The sequence below is a fragment of the Onychostoma macrolepis genome, chromosome 02 (genome assembly GCF_012432095.1).
Source record: "Onychostoma macrolepis isolate SWU-2019 chromosome 02, ASM1243209v1, whole genome shotgun sequence".
In the NCBI taxonomy this organism is placed as follows: domain Eukaryota; kingdom Metazoa; phylum Chordata; class Actinopteri; order Cypriniformes; family Cyprinidae; genus Onychostoma; species Onychostoma macrolepis.
Genome location: NC_081156.1, coordinates 11,351,916 through 11,369,149, shown reverse-complemented (window position 1 = coordinate 11,369,149; position 17,234 = coordinate 11,351,916). Strand labels below are relative to the sequence as shown.

At 40.9% G+C, this 17,234-nt stretch overlaps 1 protein-coding gene across 1 annotated transcript; it reads right to left on the bottom strand.

The window, feature by feature from the left end:
• Nucleotides 1-6,867: 6,867 nt before the first annotated feature.
• Nucleotides 6,868-9,027, bottom strand: LOC131528118 (E3 SUMO-protein ligase ZBED1-like). The gene is made up of 2 exons (XM_058757125.1): nucleotides 7,564-9,027; nucleotides 6,868-7,236 (listed from the first exon to the last, which is right to left on the bottom strand). The coding sequence occupies exons 1-2, from the start codon at nucleotides 9,025-9,027 to the stop codon at nucleotides 6,868-6,870; spliced, it is 1,833 nt and encodes a 610-aa protein (XP_058613108.1).
• Between the last annotated feature and the right edge of the window lie 8,207 nt (nucleotides 9,028-17,234).

Here is a 17,234-nt window from a genome sequence, read left to right as displayed (position 1 = left end):
CCTGGTTTCTCCCAAGGTTTTTTTTTTCTCCATTCTGTCACAGAGGGAGTTTTGGTTCCTTGCCGCTGTCGCCTCTGGCTTGCTCAGTTGGGGACACTTAATTTCTAGCGATTATCGCCGATTTGATTGCACAGATACTATTTAAACTAAACTGAGCTAGACAATGACATCTCTGAATTCAATAATGAAATGCCTTTAAATGAAAATTGAGTGTTTAATCTTATCATTATACATTACTGACACTCTATCCTCCAATTTGATACTGTTAAGTGCTTTGACACAATCTGTATTGTAAAAGCGCTATATAAATAAAGGTGACTTGACTTGACTGTCAGATTCTGTTGCCTTCTCATGTTTCTTATGCCTGAAGGTTTCACTGTTTCTCAACTGAATGCTGGTGAAGCTCCATCAACATACAGGAAAGTTGAGGCATTACTTTACTCTGCTATTATATGGCTTGCCCACCCACATCCCTCTATCACAGGGGTCAGCAACCTATGGCACACGTGCCAACATTGGCACGCAGAGGGATAATCGCGAGCAATAATGAAAACTGCATACCAGAGGCATAGCCAGGGCCTGATGGGCATAGGCCCACCCACTACTATGATATGGTGTGTTCTGTGTGAGGTGACAATGGCACACACAAAGTTTGGTGTCAATATGTCAAACCTTTGCAGAGATACAGCCTCAGACATAGTCTGGCATTATGTCTCAAATTTGTTGCATTGCTGTCTACCTTATATTTCAACACGGAAGTAAGCCGTTTTCTGTCAATAAGCAAGATTAACCGCTGTAGGGAAATAATGAGAAGAATAACAAAGTGCAATAAACTGTAAAATGGTTTGCACTACAAACCAGTGTGTTCATAATTAGATTAATACATTAAAATAATATGGTAAGACACACCAGTTTGAAATAACAAGCCGCAAAACGAGGTGTTTTGTACAGCTAACAATTGCTAGAAGTGGGTGACACCAGAAGCCAGACACATTAAATTTGCAAATGGCTGCGCCCGCTCTTACGGGAAAAATAAGATGGATGGATACAAAAACAGTTTTGTCTATTGAAAATTTGACTAATGGTCGATGAGGAGTTTGAAAAAGTAGGTTTTCAACATAAATGAAAATGGCGGACAGAAAGATCGTCTGACTATGGCATAATTGGTATCAATATTGTCGGCATGACCCACAGAATATTTTGAGACCATAATTTCATTACAAAAGGCTAATGCAATCAAAAGTTATTAGCATTTTTGGAAATTTCATTATTAATGGTTATTGAATGGTTTTATCACTCTCGACCAATAGGTGGCGCTGTTACCAAATTGATGTGGTGTGGTCCGTGTGAGGCAAAAATGGCACACACAAAGTTTGGTGTCAATATGTCAAAGCTTTGCAGAGATACAGCCTCAGACATAGGCTTTGTTTGAAACCGCATACTTCCCTACAATATAGTAGGCAATAGTATATTGTAGGGAAGTATGCGGTTTCAAACACAGCCTATGTCTATGTCGGGTAATAAAAAAATACATTCTGATTAATTGCAGGTGGGTGGATGAGATCAGTCATTAATGATGCAAATATTAACTACATTTCTCTAAAATACGAATGTTTTAAATGCATTTTTCATCAGCAGATGCTAATTTGCACTCATTTAATAAAAATATGCCCGTGGTGGCGGGAGAGGGGGGTCCATTTCTTAAAGCAGAAATGGAGGCGAAAGAGATCTGAGAGAAAATTAAAAAGGGAGAATTAAAAACAAAACAAAACAAAAAGGAAAGGAAAGGAAAGGAAAGGAAAGAAAAGTGCCTTGTGGGAGCATTTTAGCGAAGTGGTTAACGAGGACGAATCAAGTGCTAGGTATGTAATATGCAATGACCGTGAGGCACTGTATATATATGAGTAACAGGGCGAACGAGACGTGAGACGTGCAGATCCATTTGCAAGCTTTATTCCAAGACGTGGTCAAAAATACAGGCAGGGTCAAAACATCAGTAAACAGATATGTTGAGGGCAAGACAAAGAGTAAACAGTTAGTGTAGTGCAAGAGTCAATGTGGTGAGCGAGTGACCTCTGGTGGTGAGTGAATGGAAGTTCATAGACCGGATTTGTGACAGAGCCCCCTCATGTGGAAGTGGAGAGACTGGGGACTGAGGCAGAGCAGAAAACCAGAGTGAAACCGACAGAGCTGGGAGCCAGGGCGGAGCAGACAGGGCAGAAGACCTCCACGGCAGAGCAGAAGCCCACCAGTGCGGAGCAGACAGGGCAGGAGCCCACCAGGGCGCACCACGACAGATCAGGAGAGCACTACGGCGGAACAGAAGAATACCACGGCAGATCAGGAGAGCACCACGACTGAACAGGCTGATCAGGAACCCACAGCAAAGATTGGTGCCTAGGAGAAACTGAAACACAAATAACAGAGAGAGCATATACGGTCTCAAGTCCATCAATATTTTCCCTGGTGACAACTGAGCGGGCAGGCAGTTCATAATCAGGCTCATTGACTGTAACTGGACTGACAGATACAGTAGCTCAAAATCTGGTGCACTGATAGAGACTGAAGCAGACAGTTTAGTGACAGAAACTGGCAAAACAGACAATTCTAAAGCAGACTCATTGAGGGAAACTGGACTCACAGACATTTAAGTGACTGAACCTGGACAAGCAGACAGTTCAAAATCAGGCTCTTTGGTCGAAACGGGACAGACATAGAGTGCATTCATGGTTTCTGAGTTCATGACAGGCAGGGTTAAGAGTTCAATGGCAGGTCCTTGGGCTATGACAAGGCTACTAGAGCCTACAGGGAGCTCGGGTAAGGTTTCTGGGGTCGTGACTGGACTAGTGGGGCAAAAAACAGATTCATAGATTGAAATGGGACAAACACATGGTTCAACATCAGACACAATGCTTACATCAGAACCGACAACAGAACCGTTCAACTTCAGACTCAACAGCAGCATTGAGACAGACAGACAACTCATGTTTAGATTCGTTGACGGAAACTGGCAGGACAGACAGTTCAAAACCAGATACATTAGATGAGACTAAACAGATGAACAGTTCAAAATCAGCCACCCTGGCTGATTCAGCACAGGACATGAGTTCAGAGATGGCCTCCTCGGCCTGTTCAGAACAGGACAAAAGTTTATAAGTGGCCTCTGTAGCCACGACAGGATGGGACGAGGATTCACAGATGGCCTCCTTAGCCATGACAGGACAGGACGAGAGTTCAGGGACAGCCCTTCTGGCTGCGATAGGACAGACAAAGAGTTGGTGAGTAGATACCACTGACACCTCCGAAGGTTCTGCAGCGGTTGACGCCACCTCTGGAGGTTCTACAGTAGTAATTGTCTCTTTGGCCGCGCCATGACAAGCTGAGAGTACATTGCTTGGTGCCACCACCATACAAGGAGCTGAAGCAAGCAACGCCACTTCGGGAGGATCTGCAGCATGTGCTGCCACCTCTGGAGAAGCTGCAGTGGGTGCCATCACCTGAGGCAGTTCTGTGGTGGTGTACTCAGCCCAAACGCAACAAAGCGATCTTCATCATGGGAAGTGCTTCAGACAGGGGAATTAGTGCAGGAACAGGAGGGTTAAAGTGAGCTGGTTTGGGGATACCAGCAGTGCGTGCTGACACCAGCGGTGGATCCTCCACACTGGATGCCAACCTCTGATGCTTGATGACATTTCCCCTTGATAGGACAGTGGAGGGTTGCAGTACAACAACCACAATAGAACATGGCTCTGGGGTGGTAGACATGACGTGAAGCGGTTCTGGAAGGTCAGACAAGACATGGAGAGGCTCTGGCAGATCAGCTGAGACGTGACGAGACTGTGGCAGATCAGCTGAGACGTGACGGGACTCTGGGTGATCAGCTGTGACGTGACGATAGTTTTACTGTGGTATTTGTAGTTAAAGCACAGTAACAACAACATGTTTTTACTACATGTTTTTACTACAGTGACTGTACTTTTAATGTGGTATTTGTGGTATTTGAGGTTGTTATGCACAATAACCTCAACCCTTACTATGTGTTTACCTCAGTAAACATAGTTTTACTGTGGTATTTGTAGTTAAAGCACAATTGTTACGGGAGGAACAGAGGAAATGTGCAGATCCATCTGCAGAGCTTTATTAATTAGCATGGTCAAAACAGGCATGGTCAGTTCACAGCAAACAGACATAAAAGAGGTCAGACAAGAGCAATCCTAGAGCAAGCGGAGGTCTTCGATCGGCGAACAATATCCAACAGGGCAAGGCAGAGAGAGATAATCCAGGTACATAGCAATAGTCCAGGCAGAGTCCAAAACGGCAAGGCAAAGGGTAAATCCAAGATACACAAGCTAGAATCAAAACACGGGAAAATAACTGGCAAGACTATGACTATGAAAACTAAGACAGGCTCCATAAAGTGGCTACCAGCTATCACAATGATAAAGGCTGAACAATACTCGGCGATCTGAACAGGATCTGAGTGGGTGTTATATAGTGTGTGTAATAGCTTTCAGGTGAGCGTTTGATTTGTGATGGCTGTGAGTGATCAGTGCAATGGAAGATGGGAAATGCAGTCCAGGGTGATGTGTAACAGTCTGTGTGGTGTGAGAGTCAATATGATGGAAAGGCAACCTCTTGTGGCAGTTGGACAGGAGGCCACGAACCGGATTCGTGACAATTATTAAAGCACAGTAACAACAACACTTACCATGTTTTTACCACAGTAACTGTTTTATCGTATACTATTTGTAAAGCACAGTAACCACAATGCTTGACATGCCTTTAATACATTTTTTGAAGTAATTGCAATTCAATTTTTTTTCTGTCTTGCAGTTACGTCAGATCACATACTCCAGCATCTCTTTTAAGAAGCCATCTCTTGTAAAGAGGTTTGCGATTGTAGCTCCATGTACTTTCCTGTTGAATCTCTATCTTACTTTAACTCTCTGTTGTTTAAAGTGATAAAATATAACTTAATTCCTACCATATTTCTGATATTGTCTATCAAACTTATCTGATTAATTTGATTGTTCGCTTTTAATCTAAAACCGCGAGTGCAGTGCGTTAGCTGGTTAGCTTGTGTGATGGGAGGAGCCAACGACAGACACAGTGGGTGTGGCGTCAGGCCTCAGAGAGGCTTTTATTAAACAAAAATCAATAAAATAAAGTGTCCAAGGGGGAAGAAGTGTCCAAACGAAACAGGGGATCTGGTGTCCTCGTAGTGCTACGGGGCTTGTGAAGGAGGGCAGTGTTCCAGGAGCGCACGCGCTCCCGCTCTGGTCCGGTTACGAGGGGCGGCTTTCATCCTGACTCTGGATCCTGCGGCTCACATCTCTGGTGGCGCGACGTCCCTCAACGCACCCTTCCTGGACCCACGAGGACACCAGCGTGCATGCACGAGGGAAGAGACCGGTCTCTCGAGGAGAGGCGCGCTTGGCATTTAACAGCAGCGGTGATGAGGCTTCATTCAGTCCAGCTGTGCCTCATCACACGCCGCCAGCCCTCGCTGTTCCTACGCCCCTCCTCTCTCACACCCCCACTCCCATCAGGAGCCTGGTGAAGGGCGGCGAATAAGGGACGGGGTGGTAATGAAGAAAAGGGGGAGGGCAACCGACTCGTCACACTTGTCATTTGCGTATCTATTCGCGTCTATTACTGCTTTCTATGGAAGGATTTTCCGGACTATTTTCAAAAGCAATTGCAAATTGTATTTTCAATTGCGTTTTCCACATGTGGGCGCATAAATTGTGACATAATCCAAATGCAATGGCAAATCTTGCATTACCGTTTGCATTTTCGCGAACGCACAGTGACTGCCACATTTCAAATGAAAAGGCAAAGTCCATTTGCAATTGTGTTTCCCATGTCTTACGAGTTATGAGCCTGTCATATTTAAATAGCAATATTAATTACCACATTTGGTTTTTCACTTTATTTGCGTCGCGCATGTAAAAAACTCAAATGAAATCGCAATTCCTTTTGCATTTCTATTTCCGATGTCTACACAGAAAGCTGTCAATCATTGTGAGGGGGCGTGTTTGTATTGGGAAGTGACGTCACTCACAGACGACCGTGCTGAACGCTTTGATTAATGGAGGTAATTGGTGAAGGCTCCACTAAAGGCAGCTGTCAATCAGTTTGTGTCTGTGTGAACGAACAGACAACCTTCTTGGCACAATACATAATTCTGTCTTTTTTACCCCAAATGCAGCGATTATCCCATGCTAACAGCGGGAGCCACAACGGTATGCACAATAGGTCAATATTCACTATTAACAAAACGCTTTACACCTGTCTCAACATCTCTCACTGCTTCTCTCACTCCGATTGACGCAAATGAGTAAACAGACACTAATTCTACACTAATTACAGTACATTTTATTCCTTTCTACACCTGCCTCAATATTTTGAAAGAAAAAAAACAAAAACGTGCCAACCTATATTTATTTACTAGGGGTGTAACGATACACCAATGCCACGGTTCGGTTCATATCACGGTTTTGGAGCCACGGTTCGGTTCGGTTCGGTTTGCTGTGGGGGCAGGGTTCATGGCAGGGCACCAGCAATAATAACACTAGATTCACTTTAAGTTAATAAAAACAACAACAACAATAATTTAACTTATTAACTTTATCTTTATTAACTTAACTTTATACATTGGCTTCACATTTTCTTTAGAGCAGTTAGCACACCTGAGTTAACTAAAATTAAATAAATGCCTCCGCTGACTAGTCAGAAATAAACTGCACACCTGAGTCAACTATAATTAAATAAATGCCTCCACTAGTCAGAAATAAACTGGTCTAATAAAATAAAATGTATAATACATCTAAAATGTTAAATTAAAGTTTTTCTTCAAAAATACCATCATGTCCACATTCTCAGGTGAGAGGCTTGCTCTCTGTGCTGTAACAATGTCCCCTGCTGTAGAGCCCGCTCACTGGGGACTGATGTTGCAGGGACTCCAAGGAAGCATTTAGCCAACCTGGCTAAATGGGGAAACTGGCTCTCTTTGTCCTTCCACCATGCAAGTGGATTTGACTCCACTTGAAGAGTCGCCATTTCCTTGTAACGCTGCACCTCCTCTTTCACCATTTCAGACAGAGACTTGGATGCAGGTGTGCTCGTCTCCACTGGAAATAACTTTCCAAACAGTTCCGCGATTGGTGCTCTTTTGGCTGGAGGATCACAATCACTGCTGGATGCCACTTCTGACTGCTCCTCTGAGGCTTGGGCCTAACAAGGACAAAGCCACAAAATAGTTTTAAGTTACTATTGCTAATTGCAATTCATATCTGACAAATAAAACTACCAAAAACGTAGTGATGCTCATCATTTCTGATGATCTAAGTTTCTGTTTAGATTTTAGAGTTTCAAAAATTATATATGTAAAGTGCTTTTCACAGGACATATTCACTACTAGTAAGATATGTTGCAGGTCTGTGGTATTTACAAAACAATGACATTTATAAAATGTATTTTTTTAAAATGTATTAATTAATTTAACTTAATCAAATTATTAAATTAACTCATTTTGGAATTAAAACAATTAAACAAAAATACCTGTGAGGGATGGCATTCCAGAATCTTCTCTATCAGGCTGTTGAAGACGATGCTGCGTGTGGTCTCTTCAAGAAACGGCAGAGATTTAAAACGTGGGTCAAGTGCAGTACTCATATGAAGAAACTGCACAAGTGTTGAGTCAGAGTCTGAGTATCTTTTGGTGAAGTCGGACACAATGGCAGATTTGACATCTTTCACAACTGCTGTATCTGTGCAACTCACGTTCATAGATTCCAGGATGGTGTGTTTCAGTGGCATTATCATTGAAACGGTTGGCAGCTGTTCAGTGCTCAACAGAGCTGTTACCGTTTTCAGTGGTTTGAGAACCTGAACAATGTTCTCAGCTACTTTTACATCTTCATCAGACAGAGTAACAATGTCCTTAATGTTCCTCTTAATATTCTTGTCTGTAAGTGCTGAGAAAACAGCAGCCTGCTGTTCAAGGTAGCGCTCAAGCATGTCATAGCTTGAGTTCCACCTGGTGGGGACATCCTGGATCAGCTTGTGTGTAGGCAGTTGGAGCATCTCTTGTTTGTCCTTGAGCACTGCTGCAGCAGTAGTGCTTCGATGGAAAAAAGTGACAACTTTTCTCACTCTGCCTAAAAGCCGTGACATCTGGTTAACGCCCATCCCCCGTTGTGAAGCCAGGTTAACAGTGTGTGCAAAACATCGAATGTTTGGTGAAAATCCGGCTGCTTTAACTGCATTCACTATATTTTTGGCGTTGTCTGTTGTGACGGGAACAGTCGCGTTTTCTCTGTCAATTTTCCACTCAGCTACAGCTCCCTGTAGTATTTCCGACAGATGATCACTTGTATGGCTTTCATAGACCACGCGTGTCTGGAGAACGGGATTTGCAATTACCCAGTTGTCGGTAATATAGTGCGCTGTGATCGTGATGAAGGACTGAGTTGCACGGGAGGTCCACCCATCTGTAGTTAAAGCAATGAATTTTGCATTGCTCAGGTCCTCCACCAGTTTGGCTCTCACTTTGTTGTAAAGTTGAGGCAAAACATTCTGACTAAAATGCGGTCGGCTCGGTAGTTGATATCTGGGCTCTAACACACGTAGCAAATGCGTGAATCCGTCGTTCTCAACAACTGAAAATGGGCGCATATCCAGCGCCATGAAAACACCAATCGCCTTGGTAATTGCTTGAGCACGGTCTGAGTCGGCCTGTAGCTTAATTCTAAAGGCAGTAGGAAAAGTTTCCTGTTTTTGAGGTCTCTTACGTGTGCTGCTGATATCAATGTCGGGATGATGTCTCCGGAGATGCGCTTGCATGTTAGAAGTGTTTCCCGTCGTATGAGCAACTTTTGTGAAACACTTACGACAGACGACGCGCGTTTTGTCTATGACACGATTTCCATTGTTGTAGTCCACTGGAAAACCAAAATTTGCCCACACAGGAGACGTAAATGTGACCGGTGGGTCTTCAATCTCAATATGCCGCGGAGTTGCCATCCTGAAGTGCGTAGCGTATGTAAACTCCCGTGCGTGATCGATCACCCAAATCACGTGGTGACATGCACTTTATTTAGTAAATAATATTAAAATTACAGCTCTTATTAGTTGTTAAAAGTGTACTCAATTACTATTTAATCAAATGTCAAGGAAGAAAAAAATAGTTTTGTGACAAAATGAAGTGAAAGTTGGGCCGGGGCAGCAGGGGGCGGGGCGCGTTCGATTCGACATGCGAGTATCGCGGTTCGAACCGTGGCTGTGGTATCGCGGTTTTTCGGTTCGGTTTGAATATCGTTACACCCCTATTATTTACCCATTTTCCACCTATATAGCCTATATATTATTTCATATTTTAACAGTTTTAATCCATTATGGAGCACGCGTGCCGTGGCACCAAAGAGTCGCGCAAGTCTCAAGATGTCTCAGTGTACAGCCACCCGACACTGCGATTGATGCACATGATTTTTAATATTAATTCACTTTGGCAGTGGCATGTTCTGTGACAGCTGCGCCTAGATCGTTGGTGTGAAGACTCATCTAGGGCAGGCAGAGCAGGAGTAGCAGTATTTTCTGTTTTGTAACATGCATCAATTGGAGTGTAAACAGACAGAGATCTTGAGGCAGGTGCTCTATTATAAGATAGGAATAAGATATAGGTGGCAAATAGGTAAAAACGTGCAGATTTGCACTGTCTGTTTGTTTATGTGCATCGGAGTGCAAACAGTAAAAGATCTTGAGGCAGGTGACGCGCTTTCTATTACTACGGAAGTTCTAAGCGGCCATGCATTTCTTTTTTCCCTTCTTGTTTTCTCGTGATCTCCACATAACAAAAGTTGTTTTCTAGTTATCACGACTTATTTTTCTCACGAACTCAACATAACAAAACTTGTTGTTACACAACTACGCCAGCAGGTGGCAGTATAGAACTACTGATGGGGAGCTGATACTGTATCAACTAAATATTACTGTACACGTTTGGGACAGAGGACCTTCGTGATCGCTATAATTTATGCAGTTCATTACTGACATTTAATTAAACTTATAAATGTTAAATGCTTAAATAAATATGATCATTTTGCTTGAAATTGTATATGTTTTTGTTACGTTATTACTGCTGCACGACTCATCACAGTTTTTCATTTGTGACCCTGGACCACAAAACCAGTCATAAGGGTCAATTTTTTTTTTTTTTTAATTGAGATTTATACATCATTGATTTATGGTTTGTTAGGATAGGACAATATTTGGCAGAGATACAAAGTTTTGATATATTTACAGTAGGAAATTTACAAAATATCTTCATGGAAGATGATCTCTACTTAATGTCCTAATGATTTTTGGCATAAAATAAAAATCAATAATTTTGACCCATACACTGTATTTTTGTCTATTGCAATAAATATATCCCAGCGACTTAAGACTGGTTTTGTGATCCAGGGTCACATTTACAACGACGTATTTGTAATGTGCATCTTTCTTATTTTTAATCTTTATTGTTAATAAATATATATTAATAAGAAATGTGATTTGCATATGGGTATAATTTAGTTCAGTGATGTTGTAGCCTAATCATTTGTATTTTCTACATTTGTAGGAAACCATAAGCGTAGAATTGCACTGTCTGTTTACTCATTTGTGTCAATCGGAGTGAGAGAAGCAGTGAGAGATGATGAGACAGGTGCAAAGCCTATTGACCTATTGTGCGTACCGTTGTTGCTCCCGCTGTTATCAGGGGATAATCGCTGCATTTGGGGTAAAAAAGACAGAATTATGTATTGTGCCAAGAAGGTTGTCTGTTCGTTCACACAGGCACAAACTGATTGACAGCTGCCTTTAGCGGAGCCTTCACCGATTACCTCCATTAATCAAAGCGTTCAGCACGGTCGTCTGTGAGTGACGTCACTTCCCAATACAAACACGCCCCCTCACAATGATTGACAGCTTTCTGTGTAGACATCGGAAATTGAAATGCAAAAGGAATTGCGATTTCATTTGAGTTTTGGCAGGTTACATGCGCGACGCAAATAAAGTGAAAAACCAAATGTGGTAATTAATATTGCTATTTAAATATGACAGGCTCATAACTTGTAAGACATGGGAAACACAATTGCAAATGGACTTTGCCTTTTCATTTGAAATGTGGCAGTCACTGTGCGTTCGCGAAAATGCAAACGGTAATGCAAGATTTGCAATTGCATTTGGATTATGTCACAATTTATGCGCCCACATGTGGAAAACGCAAATGAAAATACAATTTGCAATTGCTTTTGAGAATAGTCCGGAAAATCCTTCCATAGCTTTCTTTTTCTCGCTCCGTTTCATTTCTGTCTCGCTCCGTTTTTCACGAGTTCATCAAACAACAGTGGTAGATGAATCATTCATCAGTCACTGTGAGTAATGGCTTCTTCTCCTGCTATTGTTGTTTGCACTGCTTGCCACATGTAAAGTTTCTCTCTCTCTGTCGGCGATGAGTGATTCACATGTGATAAATGCAGGGAAATAGTTAGGCTGACAGAGAAGATTTTAGAACTAGAGACACGCATCCAAACTTTAATTGAGGATAGTAAGAATGTGAGGGCTGTAGATACGGTTTTGGATGCGACTAGCAGTTTTGGGGCAGACCTGACCTTTTGAAAAGAAATGGTCTTCATCCCTCTTGGGTTTGTGCCGCTCTCCTCTCTAGAAATATAGCACATAGGCTTAGAATTTGTACTTGACTAACTGGGGCCCAGGTCAGGAAGCAGACAGACTGGCTAAACCGACCGTCTGCTAGCCACCTCACGCCACAGAAGTCAGTTCATTCTCAGCACATTGTGACAGTGCCACATAAGGGACATGTTTTAACACTCTGTATATAACAGTATATTGGTGTATCAGAGTTTTAATAGGTTTTACATGTTTCCTTGTCTATTTTACTCCTTTTAAATATGTGGGTGTTTGTCTTTAAGAACTGAGACTCTCCTGTCATGTGAGCGATCACATGACAGGTAGCGGGAAGTAGCCTCTCCATATAAAGGGGCAGTGTGGCCTAAAATGGGGGCCTGACACCTCACCCAGGAAGCAGGTCGCTATTTGTATATTGCCTGTGTTGTGAAGGAAGCCTTGGGGACTTACTTACCAAGCAGGACTATTTTGCACTTACACTTTGGAGTATCACATCTACTGGATTGTATATACACGGGTGGACACTTTGGACTATTACTCACGGATTGTTGTTGGATTGTTTTAAGGGTATGAACAAAGACTCTTTTAGCAGTCTAGCTATTCTCCAGGTATACCGTGTTGTTTTAGTGCTGTCATTGTTTTGTGTAAATACACCACTGTTGCTGTATATCTGCCTTCTTGCTGTCTTTAATCTGATCACCCAACATCTAAACATTTTAGTCAAGTCTTTGTTTTAAATTGTGTGGCCTCAGCCAATAGGGACGAGTGTTATAACATAGAGACTCTTTCACCTAGATGTCACACTATAGAGACTGTGTGTGTTCCCCGAACTAGAAAATACAAAAAACGTCCAAACCAATTTATGAGTAACAATTTAATTGATGTTCAATTGAGACATGTTTTATTCTGTAACGAACTCCTCCTAGAGATTTAATGACATCAACATTATATTTAGCAAGTCTAGTCTACAGGCCTTTGCGATGTTAAATTCTGAAGATCTAGAGTTTTCGTTAAAGGGCGTGTCCGTGGCAGCCTCACAAAGTTCGATGTTTCACCATGGGAATAGAAGTTGATGTAACTCGGCCATACAATGTCCGATCTACCTCAAACTTCAAACGTTTGATAAGAGACCAAGCCTGAACACATCTAAACACTAATATTCCATAATAATCAAAGCGCCACCTGCTGGCAACAGGAAATTACATGTTTTACACTAACTTAAACATACAATGTCCAATCAGCACCAAACTTCATATATTTGGTAAGAGTCCTAGCCTGAAGACATCTAAAGGCCAATATTCTGATATAATCATAGTGCCACCTGTTGATAACAGGACATGTCATGCTTTACTCTAACTCAAGCATACCATGTTCAATCTGCATCAAACTTCATATGTTTGATAAAAGTGCTGCCCTGAAGACATCTACATGCCAATATTCAGTTATAGACATAGCGCCACCAGCTGGCAGCAGGTTTGGCACATATAAATAACTTTGACATATTCCTCTATATTTGCCTTTTTAAATGCATATTGCTCACCGTTCCCTGTCTCCCTGAAGCCACCGGTCGGCGGTGAGCCCGGGTGCGAGGGCACGTTCATCGCTGCTTGCAGCTTTAATTAGGGCCCGAGCACCGATGGTGTGAGGACCCTCTTGAATCTGCTCTGTTTATTATTATTAGGGCCCGAGCACCGAGGTGCGAGGACCCTCTTGGAATTGCTCCGTTTATTATTAGGGCCCAAGCCAGTAAGGCGCAGGGCCCTATTGATTTCTTCAGGATTAATTTTTTTTTTTTCAACCTTTCGGGTGTTTTTGGGGGCCTTAACGTGCTCAAAAACTCTTGAAAATTTGCACACACGTTGGAAGCCGCGGCCATTAGGACGCCGCCCAGGCTGGGACCCGGGCGTGGCACAGGGGCTCTACGTCGCCCCCTGGAACACGGTCTGAAACTTGATGAGTAGCTCACACATACCTGCACGTATTCATATGAAACTCGGTACACATATAGATCTCATTGAGCTGAACAATTTTCACCCTCTATGTCATAGGCTCCGCCCAACAGGAAGTCGGCTATTTAGGGCTGTTTGAAAACGCATGCTCTGGAATTTGAAATACTCCTCTGAGGACTTCCATCCGATTGCCACCAAACTCGGTGAACATGATCTCAAGACATTGGGGATGCTAAATTGCGGAGGGATTTTTGATATCTCGAACGGTTTGCCCGTGGCGAGGTGATGAATTATGTCGAAAAATGAGAGAAACTATATGTCTAAAAACATCCACATACATTGCCTGATTTTGATCAAACGTCAGGGGTTTGTTCGTTGTACGATGCCGATTGAATAGATGTGACTATTATGAGTAAAAGTTATAGCGCCACCAACTGGCAGCAGGAAATGTGTCATTTTCAAAATGCTTTGAATTCAGCATCTTATTTTTACCCGATTTGCTTCAAACTTCATCAGAATGAAGACAAAACACGGCCGATGTAAAACTGTGAAGGGAATATTGATATCTAAAATATTGTTGCCATAGTAATATGTCAAAGTTGCACGTTTTTTTTGTTGATTTTGAAGTTGATTTTGAGGCAGATAACATGCTTAGAATTCCATGAAACTCAATACACACATCCGTATTAATGATAGTTAGACACCGGAAAAAGCTCATAAATGGGTGTGGAAGAGGCACTCTATAGCGCCACCTTTTGTCAAAAGTGGGGGGGTTAGTTTTAGCTACAGACGCCAAACTCGGTACATAAATTGTCCTTATTAAGCCGGACAACTTTCTAATTGACAGTCATTAGCTACGACCAACAGGAAGTCGGCTATTTTTATTTGAATGTTTGTTTTTTAAGAAAACAGGCCGTAAACAAATTCATACTCCTCCAAGCAGAAACAAGTAGTTCACACCAAACTTTGTCAACATGATGCCAATATACTGAAGATTTTAAATTGCGGACGGATTTAGGATATCTCAAACGGTGTGGTAATGGTGATTTATTAAAGTAAAATAAAAAAAAATAGCAGTAATTGTCTTATATCTTTAAAGTGCAGTTTCCAAACACTTCAAAACTTTTTACATAAATATAACAAATCATTCTGAGGAAACATGCTTAGTTTAAAAAATGTATCATGCTCAAGGGCCACAAAACAATTTTTATTTGAATATTTGTTTTTTTTTTAGAAAACAGGCTGTAAATAAATTCATACTCCTCCAAGCAGAAACAAGTAGTTCACACCAAACTTTGTCAACATGATGCCAATATACTGAAGATTTTAAATTGCGGACGGATTTAGGATATCTCGAACGGTGTGGTAATGGTGATTTATTAAAGTAACAGTAAAAAAAAAAAAAGCAGTAATTTTCTTATATCTATAAAATGCAGTTTCCAAACACTTCAAACTTTTTACATAAATATAACAAGTCATTCTGAGGAAACATGCATAGTTTCAAAAATGTATCATGCTCAGGGGCCACAAAACAATTAAAACTATCACTGAAATTGGTTTAAAGCTGAAGAGTGTAATACCAAGGATGACCAAAAGATGGAGGCATGACCTTATTTTTCATGAGTTGTCTGAGCTGGCAGTTCTGCCTGTCTTTCTATCAGAATGAAAAATAATGCATAGAATCAGCTGAAACGTTCTGTACTGTCAATATTCTTTTACACACACACACACACACACACACACAAACATATATATATATATATATATACACATAATTATCTATATATATACATATATATTATTAGATACTTTTTTAAATAGTTATAGAATATAAAAAGTATTGGTAACAGTTTACATTAATATCTCTTTGGTTAAGATAAAGGTGAAGAGTGTAATACCAAGGATGACCACCAGATGGAGGCATGACCTTATTTTTCATGATGTGCCTGTCTCTGTATCAGAATGAAAAATAATGCATAGAATCAGCTGAAAGGTTCTGTAGAGCAAGTATTCTTTTACACACACACACACATATATATATATATATATATATATATATATATATATATATATTTATGTTTTTCTTTTTTCTTTACTTATTTTTTAATTTTTAATAGTTATAGAATATAAAAAGTATTGGTAACAATTTGCATTAAGGTCTCTGGTTAACATAAGTTATTACATTAATTAACATAAACTACAAAGGAACAATATATTTTAAAATAATTTATTAACATTATTTAATGTTAGTTAATACCAAGAGTGTAATACCAAGGATGACCACCAGATGGAGGCATGACCTTATTTTTCATGAGTTTCATGAGTTGTCTGAGCTGCCTGTCTTTCTATCAGAATGAAAAATAATGTTAGAATCAGCTGAAACGTTCTGTACTGTCAATATTCTGTTACATACACACACACACACACACACACACACATATATATATACATAATTATATATATATACACACACACACACATAAATGTAAATATATATTCATAAATGTAAATATATATATATATATATATATATATTTATATAAACACATAAATATATAAATATAAATATATATATATATTTAAATAAATTAAATAAATGTATATATATAATTAATTAATACAGTTAATATTAATAACTGATACCTTATTGAAAGTGTTACCAAAATTGTATATATTGTTGTGTGTATGGGTTTTTGTATGTGTGTGTGTGTTTGTGTGTGTGTCTCAATGTCTTGATAGTTTTGATTAACCCTTTCATTGCTGTATCCATCAAAACCAGACTGCCAGAAGGTTACTGTAATGCATGTGCCCGCTGGGCACAGTTTTCCTGGTGCCACCGGGGTGGCGTTTGCACACGGCTTGGGCCCGCCATCGCTGCTTGCAGCTATATTTCTTCTTCTTCTTCTTCTCCAAAGTGAATCGCATTTTGGAGGGCCTAAACATGCTCCAAAACTCATGAAACTTTGCACACGGGTCAGAACTGGCGAAAATTTACATCTGATATGGGTTTCAGAAGTGGGTGTGGCAAAATGGCTCGATAGCGCCACCTGTAATATTTCAAAAGAGTGCGCCTCGAGCTACGTTTTATGTACATGCACGAAAATCGGTACACACGTGTAACACACCATTACCTACAAAAAAGACTCTTGGTACAAAATGCAAAACCCAACAGGAAGTACGTTATTTTGAATTTCCTGTTCGATTTTTGTGCAGTTTTTGCAATTTCCAGGCTTCGTACTTTGACGAACTCCTCCTACAGTTTTAATCGGATCGTCTTCAAATTTGCTGAGTGTAATCATGAGGCCTTTGCGATGTTAAATTGCGAAGATCTAGAGTTTTCGTCAAGGGGCGTGTCCCTGGGGGCCTGACAAAGTTTGATGTTTCGCCATGAAACAGGAAGTTGCTGTAACTCAGGCAAGCAATGTCCGATCTGCCCCAAACTTCACACGTTTCATAGGAGTTCTGTCCTGAACACATCTGCATGCTCATATTCAGATATAGTCATAGCGCCACCTGCTGGCAACAGGAAGTGACATGTTTAACACTGTAATGGACTCCTAGGTGCATATTAAAAAGTGTCAACAAGTGATAAAT

What these genes read in the sequence shown, in the direction of transcription:
- LOC131528118 (XM_058757125.1), bottom strand. Translation starts at nt 9,027, where the DNA reads ATGGCAACTCCGCGGCATATTGAGATTGAAGACCCACCGGTCACATTT. An exon ending in TGGAATGCCATCCCTCACAG is followed by an intron (nt 7,237 to 7,563) that starts GTATTTTTGTTT and finishes TGTCCTTGTTAG; the next exon opens with GCCCAAGCCTCAGAGGAGCA.